A 14,883-nucleotide genomic window follows, 5' to 3' on the forward strand; every position below is an offset into this window, starting at 1 on the left:
ATTACATGACTTCAACTTTGGGACCTCCAATTGCCGAGCAGCCCAGACATGCTGCTCTGCGATGTTGCCACCGGCTCGCCGTGCACTGTATTCCCTCCGCAGTTGAGGTCACGGGCTTTCAACATGGTTCACGACTTGGCCCACCCCTTGGTCAGGACATCGGTTTGGATGGTGGCAGAACATTGTGTGTGGCATGAGCTCAAACAACAGGTCACCCAGATGGTGAGGAGCTGCATGCAGTGCCAGACCTCCAAAGTCCACCATCTCACAAAAGCCCTGATACAAGTTCAACTCTGCAGCCAAAAGATTCCAACATATACACGTGGACATCGTGGGCCCCCTGGCGGTGTCCAGGGATGCCTGCTACTTGTTGACAGTGGTTGATCAAGTGACAAGGTGGCCAGAAGCCATTCCGCTGAAAGACATTTTTGCCGAGACGTGTGCCAGGAACTTAACTGCTCATTGGATCGCCAGGTTTGGAGTCCTGGCACACATTACCGGTGACAGAGGTGCCCAATTCATGTCTGCCCTCTGTGCGCAAGTGGCGAGCCTTTTGAGGCTCAAGCTCCACCACACCATGGTATATTACCCTCAAGCCAACCTAGTGAAGCAATTCCACTGACACCTTAAGTCAGCCCTCATGGCTCGCCTCACCGGCCCCGGTTGGGCGGATGAGTTGCCCTGGGTTCTGATCAGCATCAGGACGGCCCCGAAGGAGAATCTGCATGTATCATCCGCGGAGTTAGTTTACGGCACACCATTATCGCTACCCGGAGAGTTTTTCGGCCCAGACGCGGACTTGACAGCTAACAATCCAACCTTATTGGCAGACCTTCAGAGTAAGCTCACTCACTAGTCCCACCTCTGTCCCACCACGGTGGCTGACCATCCTGCCTGTCCAAGGAACTGGACGCAGCCAAGTATGTTTTTTTCCAGCGAGATTCGCACACCGTGCCCCTGCAGCGCGCTTATGAAGGCCGCTACAGAGTCCTACAGTGATCGGGCAAGACTTTCACTTTAGACATTGGGGGCAAAGTAGAACTATTCACGATCAACCGCCTCAAGGCAGCGCACCTGGATCCCAGTCAGCCAGTTCAAATGGCCCAACCTAAGCGCCGAGGCCGACCGCCCAAGCGGCGAGATGTGTGAGCCTGTTCTGTGGGGGTTGTGTTGCGGTGCATATACTTATAGCGAACTGGCCCCCCTTGTACCGCTGCAACAGCGGGGCAGCTGCAAGTATATGGCACCATCGGGGGACCTCCTTGCCTCATGGTTTGAACTGAGAGCGCACCTCAGACAGCGTGACGACGTCACCGCCCGCACGGAGGTAGAGCTCACGCTGCCCTTAAAGGGGCACGTGCGAGTTTTGAATAAAACTGTCATTGAAACCCCCAGTGTGGTGGTTGAGAGTCTCTTTCCTCATAGCTGCTACTACAGTATATGATTGGGTTTGGGTCTTCCTTAGGTTTGTAAACTTTTGTCGGTAGGCCTTAAAATTCATAGGTCTTTTACTGCATCATAATCTGCATCTTGTGCAATTGTCAGGGCAGAGTAAACCAGTTGAGCTTTTCCCCTAATCACACTCTGCAGCATAAGGGACCACTGACTTCTTGGCCAGTTCAAATTTACAGCTACCTTTTCAAAATGTTGAAAATATTTGTCTATTCCAGCTTCATCAAATGGTGGAACTAACCTAATCTCTTGGCTACCTATAAATCCTCTACCAAAACCTGAAGATGGAATCTGTGGCATTCTTTCTCTGTATTCCTTCTCCATTCTAAGCATCTCTAACTCATGTAGCCTAGCTCTCTCCTCTGCTTCCATCTCTAATTTTTAAGTTCTATTTCTGCATCCAAACTGTATTTGCTCAGAGGTTAGACACTCAGGAAAATGTTTTAGCACATCTTCAAATTGTCCTTCTGCTAGATAATGCTTGGCAATCTTTATCCCAATTTCCACTTTTTTCATTGATGGCTTTACTGAAGTAATTCTTAATTTTTGGGCAATAGCCATTAATTCATGCTTTCTAGCCCTCCACAACTCTATAATTTCTGCACATCCATTGCTGCTGATTTTTCCACATACGCAGTCCTCTTACTGAGCTTGCAGAAAGAATTTAACCAATCAGTCAAAATTTATTCAATCACTAAGTTCCAAATTCTGTGCTCTTTCTATAGCACATTCACAAATAAGATCTCAAATTTGGCGACAATCCCAGATGATCCCCCCAATTTATGTTACACTCCCCAGCAGCAATTAGGAGCCACACAAATGAATGAGTTAAGTTTAACACAACATTTATTAACCAAACTACAATAATAGAAATAACTCAATAAACTTAACACCTGAATACTAGCCTTAATGGCAACTTTATATCAACATCAGACTATTATACAGCGTACATGGGGGAAAAAAATCCAGAACATTACAGTCCAGGCAGAAATGCACCAAAAATGACCAAAATTCCCAAAAACCAAAAACAAAACTAAATGTCAGTCATATCAAGTCTGTCTAGTGGTTTCAAAGGAGCTACCACTGCCCTTCAATTCCTTTATCCAAGAATTTCCACAATAACCTCATGGTCACTATATAAGGTTCATGTCTCTGAAGCCTACTTTAGTGTTCACAAGTGCCCTTCTGGCATGCAAGTCCTCTTTTTCAGACACCTTGAGTGGTCTGGTGACCCTCCAAAGCCCTCCTTAGGGTTCACAAGTGCTCTTCTGGTACACGAGTCCTCTTCCTTGGACAACTTAACTTGAGTGGTCTTGTGACCCTCCAAAGCCCTCCTTAGAGTTCACAAGTGCACTTCTGGCACATGAGTACTCTTCTTTGGAAGGGGACAGGAGAGGCACTGGTCAATCCCACACAATCCACTGACTAACCTCTCTCAAAACTAGCATGCTGAGCTTTTTAAACTGCCCAGTGCTGCCTCCAGCTTTCCTCAATTGGTGGAGAGCTTATCAGCATGGTTCCCCTGTTTTGACAGCTGTCAAAATTTCCCAGTTGTCAAATCCCCACCAATAAATTCAGTCCACTCCTCAGTCAAAAAACAAAATAGTCAAGGTCAATAACCATACATGCATGGGTGGCCCGCCCCTTGCTGATTGTACCTGTGGCTCCTCCCCCTTGTTTCCCCAAATAAAGGCAGCAATGCCGAAACACCTCTCCCAGAACAAGCTCAGGTCTGCAACATGAGATAGGCTTTTATTACCATAAACTGATGGCACATTAGTCATGTAACTTCTAGTCTTTGGAGTTACTAATAGTGCATCAATTTTATTACCATAATTATTTTTAGATTGGACAAGTTGCTGAGACCAGAGAGGCTGGAAATCAACCTCCGGTCACCAGAAGCTTCCGACAAGTTTGAACTCTGGCTGCTCTGCTGTGCTTCTGCAAGCCTCCACCAAGATCGAATAATCCGACACAGATAAGCTGCACTTACTGTTCTCACGAGTCGGGCACCTCATTTACCTGATGGATAAAGACTTTAAGACATTCACCAAAGCAATGGACATTCTGAAAGGCCAGTCCCTGGCCCAGATGAATGAAATCTACGCCAGGCACATCCTAGCCACATGTAAGCAGCAACCCAGGGAGTCAATCAATGATTACCTTTGTATCCTGCGAGACCTCGGACAGGCCTGCGGTTGCAAGGCCATATCAGCAGAAGAGTACACAGTAGCTAATCCAAGATGCCTCTGTAGTAGGCATAAGATTGGATTACATTTGCCAGTGACTGCTAGAAAAGGGTGAGTAAAAACTGCAGAATTCCTTTGAACTGGCCAAAAGCCTGGATGCAGCCCTCCGCAATGTGGACTCTTGCTTGTCCAATAATGCAGCTGCCACCATCTTGGGAAATGGGATCACAAGCTGCCAACAATCTGACTGTTACCGCTGACAAGTATCTGAAGTATTACAACTGCGACCAGCACAAGCACCCCAGAAAGTGCTGCCCACTGAAGGGTATGCTCTGTTCTGGCTGTGGGAAGAAAGGATATTATGCGAAGGTATGCAAATCTAAGCAATCTTCTAATCCAAGTACCACTGCCACTGCCATTTTGAATAACATCACTTCTGATGAACAACAGCGCCTCGTGCGTGCCATGGGCACCATCTTACCAGACCATGAGCCAGTACAGCACATCAGAGAGTGCCGCTACTCTGGCTTGAGTCACACTTGACCAAAGCAGCCCTTATCAATTCGCCAGGTTGATGATGGACATAGAGGTAAAAGGGAGCAAGACGGGCTGCTTGTTCAATAGTGGAAGCACAGAGAGCTTTATTCACCTCAACACGGTGCAGCGTTACTCCCTCATGGTGAGACCAGTGAGTTATAGAATCTCCATGGCCTCTAAGTCCCATTCAGCAGAGATCTGTGGCAGTTTCATGGTGACTCTGACCTTGTGTGGCACAGAGTTCAAATATTTTAAACTGCTTGTAATGCCACAACTCTTTGTGCCTGTATTGCTGGGGTTGGACTTTCAATGCCACCTTAAGAATATCATCATGGCATATGTCAGGCACCATCCACCACTCATAGTCACAACCAGCAGTATTTAAACTGCCTGTCTTCCCTTCCAAAAATGTCTAACTGGTAACATGTGATCCGCCCACCATCCGTGATCTGCGGATTCTCTACCCTCCAACTCCACCCCCCCCTCCCACCTCTCCACCTCTGTTCGCATCCACACGTTGACTGTAAGGCTGCTGCCACCAAGAGCAGGCAATACAATGCTGTGGATAGGGCCTTTATCAAATCAAAGGTGAGAATGCTTCTGACCGGGGAGATCATCGAACCCAATACCAGCCCTTGGAGAGCTCAGATAGTGGTGGTTAAGAGTGGGGAAAAACACAATGGTTATCGACTACAGTCAAACCATTAACAGGTTTACACAACTGGATGTTTACCTCTCCCTTGCATAGCCAATGTGGTAATTCAAATCGCCCAATATCACGTATTTTCTATCATTGACTTAAAGTCGGCAAACCACCATCTCTCTATCCACCTGGAGGACCACCAATACACCGTATTCGAAGCTGATGGCCTCCTCTACCACTTCCTGAGGGACAACTTCGCGGTTACCAATGGAGTCTCCATCTCCCTTTGGGAGATTGACCGAATGGTGGATGAGCACCATCCCCTATGTGGACAATGTCATTATCTGCAACCACAACCTTCAAGACCATAACCTCCAGAAATTCCTCCAGACAGCCAAAATCCTTAATCTCACCTACACGGATAAATGTGTATTCCGCACATCATGCCTGGCTATGCTCGGCTGTGTCGTGGAGAATGGAGTTATTGGCCCCAATCCCAACTGCACGTGTCCCCTGTTGGGAGCTTCCACTCCCCCACAGCCTCAAGGCCCTGAAAAGATGCCTGGGATTTTTCTCCTATTATTCCCAGTGGGTCCCCAACTATACAGATAAGGCATGCCCCCTCTTAAAAGCCACCTCCTTTTCCCTGTTGGCAGAGGCCTGGGAGGCCTTTAACCATATCAAAATTCCAAGGCTGCAATGCACGCTGTGGATGAATCCACCCCGTTCCAGGTAGAGAGCAATGAGTCTGACTTTTCCCTGGCCTAACCAGGCAGGCAGACATGTAGCTTTTTTCTCCTGCACCCTCCAAGCCACTGAGATCCAACACTCCTCCATTGGGAAGGAGGCCCCAGCCATCATTTTTTTTGCATTTCTTTTTAAAAAAAATTATTTAATTGTTTGAATCATTACAGGAAAAAAAGAATAAAACATTAATCAAATATCCATAGCCAATGATACAAAGAAAAAGTACTTTTATATATTTTATCCCCATCCCCCTCCTACCCAAAAGTAAGGAAAGGAAAGAAAAGAAAGAAACACCTACCATTTAATATACTGTGGCGGCGCACATCCACCAGGTGACTGAGCTCATGCTGCCCTTAAAGGAGCGTACTGAATTTGAATAAAAGGTCGTTAACGAGCCTCAACGTGTTTCTTCCACTGCTCACACAGCCACAGAACAATAATATTAGCATAGACAACATTAATTGTAATTAAAAATTACTAATTGAGAGGAGTGGATAAGATATAAGAGCTGGACAGAAATTATCCATGAAATCCATATATGGTTTCCAAATACTTTAAAATTTTTCAACTTGATTCCTTAAACTATATGTAATTTTTTCCAAAGGTATACAATTTCACATCTCATTAATCCACTTAATAACTTTTCTCTATCATCTTTCCATGACATCACTATACATTTCTTTGCAGTTGCTATTGCAATATTTTTTTAAAAATTCTTGTTATTTGTCCAATTTCAATTTTATATCATTTTCATAAATATCTCCAAGTAAAAATATTCTTGGATCCTTTGGTATTGTTATCTTCATAATTTGTCTTAATAATAAACTCAGTTCATTCCAAAACCTTTCCAATTTTTCACAAGACCACACTGAATGAAAAAAAGTCCCTATTTCTTTCGCACATCGAAAACACTTAATTGAATAATTAAGTCCATTTAACTTATGTGGAGTATAATATAATTGATGAATAAAATTATATTGAACCATTTGATATCCAACATTTACTGTACTCGTATCACTTTCATAACATAATTTTGACCAAATCTCCTCCTGAATTTGTATATTTAAATCTTTCTCCCATTGGGTTTTTGATTTATATAAATATTTTTTCTTTACAGTATCCTGTAATTTTATATACATATTGGTAATAAATTGCTTAACAACAAATATATCTGTTATATCTTCAAATTGACTTTGTTTATGGAGTCTCAAATCTGTTCCCAGTCTCTTTTTCAAATACATTTTCAATTGATAATATGCAAAAATTGTATTATTATGTATATTGTATTTATCTTCCAATTGATCAAAAGTTAAGAAAAATAAATCCTAAGAAACAATCTGTTATTCTCTATATACCTGTGGCCCAAGCCATCATTGAAGCAGTACGGCACTGTAGGTACTATCTTGCTGGCAAACAGTTTACCCTGCTGACTGACCAACGTGCAGTCACCTTTATGTTCAACGATAAGCAGCGGGGTAAAATCAAGAATGACAAGATTCTGAGATGGAGAATCAAACTCTCCACCTACAACTATGATATCTTGTACCTGTTTGGAAAGCTCAATGAGTCTTCAGATGCCCTGCCTGAAGGGACATTCCAGTGCACATATAGACCACTTATAAGCCCTCCACGCTGACATCTGCCACTCTGTCATTACCAGGTTCTACCATTTTATCAAAGCCCACAACCTTCCCTATTCAGTTGACGACATCAGGACAATGACCAGAAACTGCCAGGTCTGTGCAAGTGCAAACCACACTTCTACCAACTGGACAGGTTGCACCTGATTAAGGCCACCCACCCCTTTGAGCACCTGAGCATTGATTTCTATGGGCCCCAACACTATTTATGAGTACTCACGGTTCCTGTTTGCCAGTCACTGCCTGGAGATGACTGCTGCAACCATCATCAAAGCCTGAAACAACCTCTTCACCCTGTTTGGATATCCCTGCTACATCCATAGCGACCAATGGATCTTCATGAGTGATAAGCTGAACCAATATTTGCCATCAGAGACATTGCCACTAGCAAGACCACCTGTTACAACCCCTGAGGGAACAGCCAGGTGGAAAGGGAGAACGTCACTGTCTGGAATGTCATCCTCTTTGCCCTGAGGTCAAAATGCCTGCCTATCTCCCACTGGCAAAAAGTCTTCCATAAAGTGCTCCGTGCAATCAGATCCATCCTGTGCACCGCCACCAATGACATCCCTCATGAAAGGTTGTTTCCTTTCCCCAGGAACTCCATGTCGGGGACCACACTGCCATCCTGGTTGATGTTCCCAAGACCAATCCTGCTCTGGAAGCAAGTGAGAAGCCATAAGTCTGACCCACTGGTTGAGAAGGTCCACTTCCTCCACACCAACCCCCAATACATCTATGTGGTGTACCCAGATGTGTGCGAGGACACTGTGTCCAAGTCCTAGTGCACATGGGAGATTCCGGGACTCTGGGTGACCAACCAGTACATCCACTCCCCCCCCAGCACCCATCACATACCATGTCACCCTACTCCAGCCCACCTGTCTGAGTTCAGTCACTCTACACTCCACCCACTGATAGTGACCAGATCATCCAGGAGCCAACAGCTGAGCCACAACTGGCTCTACAAGACCACTGGAGAGACTGAACCTGTGATGGACATGAACCTACTTCACCCTGCCATACTTTTTAAAACAGGGGGGATGAATGAGGTGGAACCACTGTATTACTGTTTATATGGCCTTCCCCTTGCTGATTGTACCTGTGACTCCTCCCTTTGATTCCTCTAATAAAGGTGGCAACACCATAACCCTCGCCCCAGAACAAGCTTGGGTCTTGGGTCAGCAATGTGAGATGTGCCATAAAATAATAATAAAATAATAAAAGCCTATCAGTCCTTTTTAGTCATTAGAGTTATGGATAGAGCATCATTCCTCCAGCATTTCAGTGTGTTTTTATTGCAACTCCCACGGGACATATCAAGAATGTGTAGTGCAACCTAGGCTCAGTGTGTGTGCAGAAGAGTGTTGGTGCACAGAATGTTGTAAGTGGTGTTTCGCAAAGATGGCACTGCTTCCAAATTAATTTGGTGTTAAACATGACAAAATGAAACAAGAATACTATGAGTTAGGTGAACAGGAACACAAAGTTTTATCTTGTCAAATTAAAGTAGTAGAGTCATCAAAAATGATAAATGCTATAAAAACAGAGACTGACACTAGCATGTAAACAAAAGGAAATCAATGATATTTTTAGACAATATTACACGAAATTATACAAATTAGTATTACTAGAAGACAAGAATGAAAAGGAAGAATTTTTGTCGAATGTTGAACTTCCAAAAACTAGAAGAGAGAGAAAGAATAGAACTAGGCACTCCCTTTACAAGGGAAGAAATGGAAAAGGCCCTACGTATCATACAGGCTAATAAATCACCAGAGGAGGATGGAATCTCACCTGAGTTTTACAGACAAATTAAAGAACTATTAATAACCCTGTTAATGGATGTTCTGGACCAAGCAGTAGAAACACATGATTAAGGTGTGTGTTGGGGAGCACTTTGTGTCCTATGATCATAATTATATTGTTTTCAAAATAATTATGGAGAAAGATAGGTGTCGACCCAGGGTTGAGATTTTTGGATGAAGAAAGGCTAATTTTGATGAAATGAGAATGGATTTGGAAAGTGTTGACTGGGATAAATTGTTTTATGGGAAAGATGTAGAAAGAAAATGGAGGGCATTCAAAAGTGAAATTTTAAGGATACAGAGATGGTATGTTCCTGCTGGATGAAAGGAAAGGTTAAAAGTTTTAGGGAGCCTTGTTTTTCAAGAGTTATTGGAAATATGGTTCAGAAAATGAGAAAGAAGTGTATAAAAAGTATAGACAGCATGAAGTAAATGAGGTGTTAGAGGAATATAAAAAATGCAAGAATCTTAAGAAGGAAATTAGAAAGGCTAAGAGGAGATATGAGGTTGCTTTGTCAAGTAAGGTGAAAATCAATCCAAAGGGGTTCTACAGATATATTAGGAGCAAAAGGATAGTGAGGGATAAAATTGGTCCCCAAGAGGATGAAAGTGGATGGCTATGTGTGGAGCCAAAAGAGAAGGGGAAGATTTTGAACTTTTTTTTCTTCATTGTTTACTAAGGAGAAGGATATTGATCTGTGTAAAATAAGGGAAATAAGTGGAGGGGTTATGGAAAAGATGATGATTAAAGAAGAGGAAGTACTGGTGCTTTTAAGGAAAATAAAGGTGGATACATCTCCACGTCCTAACAAGATATTCCCTAGGACCTTGAAGGAGGTTAATGTTTAAATAGTAGGGGCTTTGATGGAGATATTTAAAATGTCATTAGTAATGGGAATGGTGCCAGAGGATTAAAGGGTAGCTCATATAGTTCCATTGTTTAAAAAAGATGCTAGGAGTAAATCTTGTAATTATAGGCCTTTAAGTCTAACATCAATGGAGGGTAAGTTAATGGAAAGTATTATTAGAGATGGTATATATAAATATTTGGATAGGCAGGATTTGATTAGTAACAGTCAACATAGATTTTTTAGGGGAAGATCATATTTGACAAATCTTGTTGAATTTTTTTTAGGAAGTTACTTGGCAAGTTGATGAGGTTAAGGCAGTGGATATTGTATATATGGACTTTTGTCAGGCCTTTGATAAGGTTCCTAAGGGAAGGTTAGTTAGGAAGATTCAATCATTAGGTATTAACATTGAAGTAGTAAAGTGGACTCTACAATGGTTGAATGGGAGATGCCAGAGAGTAGTAGTAATTTGTCAGATTGGAAGCTGGTGACTATTGGTGTGCTTCAAGGTTCAGTATTGGGTCCATTACTATTTGTCATATACATTAATGATCTGGATAATGGTGTGGTAAATTGGATTAGTAAGTATGCAGATGATATTAAGATAGGTGGAGCTGCGGATAGTGAAGAAGGGTTTCAAAGTTTGCATAGGGATTTAGGCCAGTTAGAAGAGTGGCCTGAAAGATGGCAGATGGAGTTTAGTGCAGATAAGTGTGAGGTGTTATATTTTGGTAGGGATAATCAAAATAGGACATACATGGTGAATGGGTGGGCATTGAAGAGTGCAGTAGGACAGAGCGATCTAAGCATAGTTCCCTGAAGGTGAAATCACATGTGCGTAAGGTGGTGAAGAAAGTTTATGGTATGTTGGCCTTTATAAATCAGAGCATTGAGTATAGGAGTTGGGATTTTAGGTTAAAATTGTATATGGCATTGGTGAGGCCAAACTTGGAGTATTTTGTACAGTTTTGGACACCAAAGTATAGGAAAGATATCAACAAATTGGAGAGCATGCAGAGATTTATTAGAATGTCGCTGGGGTTACAGGGTCTAAGTTATAGGGAAAGGTTAAATGTTAGGTCTTTATTCTTTGGAGTGTAGAAGGTTGAGAGGGGATTTGATTGAGGTATTTAAAATTATTAGGGGTATAGATAGGGCTGATGTGGAGATGTTTTTTTTTCCTTTAAGAAAGGGGGAGATACAAACGAGAGGATGGGGGACTTCTTTACTCAGAGAATGGTGGGTGTGTGGAACAAGCTTCCAGATGAAGTGTTGGAGGCAGGTTCGATATGAGCATTTATGGAGAAGTTGGATATGTATATGGATGGGAAATAAATGGAGGGTTATGGATTGAATGTTGGTCAGTGGAGTTAAGTTGGAGAAAGTGTTCAGCATGAACCAGAAGGGCCAAGTTGGCCTATTTCTGTGCTGTAATTGTTATACAGTTAACTGTGGATTTATGGATCTAGACCTCAAGATCCCTCTGTTCCTCCTCACTATTTCACCAGTTGATTTAGGAAATGAAGGGGTTAGCCTATGAAGAGAGATAGAGTAGCCTTGGACTATATTCTTTGTATTTTAGAAGGATGAGGCATGTGAACGTATGAAAGGATGATACTAGTGGACTTAACCTCAAGACTGAGGGGAGTAGATTTCAGTCAGAGATGAGGAGGAACTGCTCTCAGAGTACTGAATCTGTGAAATTCTCTAACAAATGAAGCAATAGAAACTGCCTCATAAAATGTATTTAAGTAGTGGGAAATTAAGGGCTCGTGGAAACAGGCAAGTAAATGCAGCTGAGTTCACAGCCAGATCAGCCATGATCTTATTGAATGGTGGTGCGGGCTCGACTTCCCAGATGACTTACTCCTGCTCCTGTTTCTTATGTTCTGATTACATAATTTTATCAATTTTACTTGTCACTCATCAGTCCATGTCTAAATATTGTTTTGGGCTTGTTGCTTCCAGGCACTGATAACTTTCAAAGGAGATTGAACATTATGCAAACATGAGTGAAGATGGCTAATTTTGTTGGACGCAAGATCTCTGATGAAGCATTTGAATTTGTTGGGCCCACAACACTTCCCCAAGGAAGCTCTATTCCAAAAATATCAAGTCATGAGACAGCAACCCTTGAAATGATTTTCTCTCATGTCTACAAATTTTAGTTTTGCCAGGGCTGTTTTATGCTACAATTGATAATTTGATAATAAGGACAGTTGCTCCCTTCTTTCTTTTTTAATTTAGCTTTTTATTGCATGTTTGCATCATGGTCCTGGACCATTAGTGGACAACTGAATGTCTAAACTGGGCATCAGTAAATGGATTATTGGAAAGGTAAGTGCTGCTTGATAGCACTGAGAACATTACTCTCTGTCACTTTGCTGATTGACGGTTGACTGATTTGTGCTGTCAATTTTTTTGTGAACAGGACATTCCAAGGAAAGGCTCCACATTTTTGGGTAAATCCCAGTGTTGGCAGTTAATGGAATGATTTGGTTAGAGGTCCACTTGTTCTATAAAACAAGTTCAGAACTATACCTGGGACATTTTCCCATAGCCCTTTCTCTAATCAATGCTTGTAGCTGTTTCTTTATTTTTGGAATATTTTATTATTTTTCAAACTTGAACTCAAACAGTTTTCAACATGATCAGTGTCAATGTTAACAGTATCAGCATTGACTACAGTTTACAGTTATCAATTCTATACAAAGTTCTCTGAAGAGTTCAAGCTCTTTCTGTTGTCGTCTCCCCTCCGACCCTCAACATTTAATACTTAACTAACCACAGTTATACAAGATATTGAAGACATTCACAACAAAGGTATGAAACATATATCAGGGTTTTGTGGGTTTGTCACGGCACAGCGGCCAGAGCTCAGGCTGCTTTCTTTTCTTGATGGACACCCCTCCCCATACCAATTGAGGAGTAAATGGGGAAGGTAGGTGGCGAGGCACGACGGACCACACTATAGTCGTGCTCCTATGGAATTTAAGTATGGTTGCCAATTTTTTTTTAAAGAATCATAATTTTTACTTAAGTTGTAAGTAATTTTCTCCAGAGGAACACAACTTTCTTTTCCTGTGTTTCAGAGCGCAATGCTCAAGCAGGAGTCAGATTTCCAGGTAACTGCTATGCACTTCCTGGCCACTCCCAATGAGATCATGATGAAATGGATTTTAAATTTGGACAGCCTCATTGTCAGTCTTATGTCCATTACATTTCCCAACAGGAACAACTTGGGATCTTGCAGGAATTTTTTTCCCTATAATTTTTCCTAGGACTTGACCTAGTTCCTCCCAAGAGAGCCTCTTCTTGGTGCATGTTCAGGTTACATGCACAAAGGTTCCTGTCTCAATGCCACATCTAAAGCCTTGATCTGATAGTTCTGATTTAGATTAGCTGGTAGAGAAAAATTGTATTGTACCAGACTGTGCCATGCATTAATGATTGCAGTCATGCAGGTCCAAAACAGGTTGGACCAGTGCCACTTATCAATTGCTATTCCTAAGTCCGAAACCCACTTCTACCTTGACTTGTGAAGGCCTGGTTTGGGTTCTTTCGCTTGGAGCAAGAAATACATTGCTGATATGAACTTCCATGTGTTCCCCCTTCAAACCATGGCCTCTCTGTCACTGCACTCTGGTAGGACCATAGTTGGACCTAATTTGTCCTGCAGAAAAGTTCTTATCTGCAAGTAGAGAGGAACGTCTTTTTTGATGAATCATACTTATGCCTGAGTTGTTCAAATGACATTAGTTGCCCCTGCTCGTAACAGTCCTCGATGCGCCTGACACCATTATGATGCCAGGAGTCTAGAATCTTGTTACCTACCATCAATATTGGTTGATTTTATTCCAAATAAGAATAATTTGTTTTAGTATAGGGCTGCTTTGTTTTCCCAGATAACAATTTGGTATTCTCTACTACCTTCTTGCCCACCATGTGCAGGTCAATTTGTGCCCAGGATGGTACACCTCCCCCTTCAAAGAGAGAGGCAATGTATCTCGATTAGGCTGCCCAATAGTAATTCTTGAAGTCTGTCATTTGTAATCCTCCCAGACTGTAATCCCAGGTCAATTTTTCCATAGAGACCCTGGCTACCTTTCCATTCCATTGAAATGTTCTTACTCATGAGCGCAAAGTTTGGAAGAATCCCCAAGGCAACACCACGGCGGTGTCTGGAGTAAGTACTGGAGCCTCGGCAACACATTCATTTTAATACAGTTGATCTTGCCCACTCAGGTTATGGGCAGGGACATCCACCTATTTAAGTCCTCCTCAATTCTCTCAAACAAGGGATCATAATTTAATTTATATCAATTATTTAAGTTATTGTCTATTCTGACTCCCAGATAATTGATCCCATTTTGTGGCCACTTTAAATAACTGTTTTCTTTCCATTAACTGCAATCCCCCTTAGTGAGTGGCATGATTTCACTCTTGCTCCAATTATTTTCATAGCCAGAGATCTCCCCATAATCCTTCAGAGTAGAGCACAGTTTGGATGAGTTTGCTGAGTCTATCAGATATATCAGTTGATTTTATGTTCTTCCTGGCCTGCTCTAAAATCCTTGATGTCTGGATCCTGGTGAATGGCTTTGGCTAGTGGATCCATGACTACTATGAACAGGGCTGGAGATAGTGGGCACCCTTGTCTGCTTGATCTTGTCAGTGGGAAAGCTGGAGAAATTTGTCCATTAGTCACAACTTTAGTCTTGGGCCCTTATCCAGTTTATAAAAGTTGGCCCTAACCCCAATTTTTCCAGCACTTTAAATAGAAAATCACACTCCAATCTGTCAAATGCCTTTTCTACATCCAGCTATACCTCTCATTTCTGATTTGTGCCAGATCCATTATACTCAATAGTCTGCCAATGTTATCCATTGCCCACCTTTTTTGCACAAAGCCCACTCGGTCTTTATTTATTAGTTTTGGCAAATGTTTCACCAATCTATTTTCCAGGGCTTTAGCAAGTATCTTATAATCTGTGTTTAGCAATGTAATGGGTCTAT

General features: G+C 42.2%; 1 protein-coding gene across 6 annotated transcripts in view; it reads left to right on the forward strand.

Moving 5' to 3' along the window:
• Positions 1-14,883, forward strand: part of LOC138761668 (lectin BRA-3-like) — a 123,511-nt gene that overhangs the window by 35,316 nt on the left and 73,312 nt on the right. Inside the window, exon 1 of one of the 6 annotated variants that reach the window (XM_069934249.1) lies at positions 12,116-12,204. The exons of the other annotated variants lie outside the window; for them this stretch is intronic. Within the exon in view, the coding sequence (XP_069790350.1) occupies positions 12,166-12,204 (39 nt within the window). The 5' untranslated portion in view covers positions 12,116-12,165. Of the gene's footprint in view, positions 1-12,115; positions 12,205-14,883 lie in introns of those variants that run through there. 6 annotated transcript variants of the gene reach the window in all.

Source organism: Narcine bancroftii, chromosome 1 (genome assembly GCF_036971445.1).
Source record: "Narcine bancroftii isolate sNarBan1 chromosome 1, sNarBan1.hap1, whole genome shotgun sequence".
NCBI lineage: Eukaryota > Metazoa > Chordata > Chondrichthyes > Torpediniformes > Narcinidae > Narcine > Narcine bancroftii.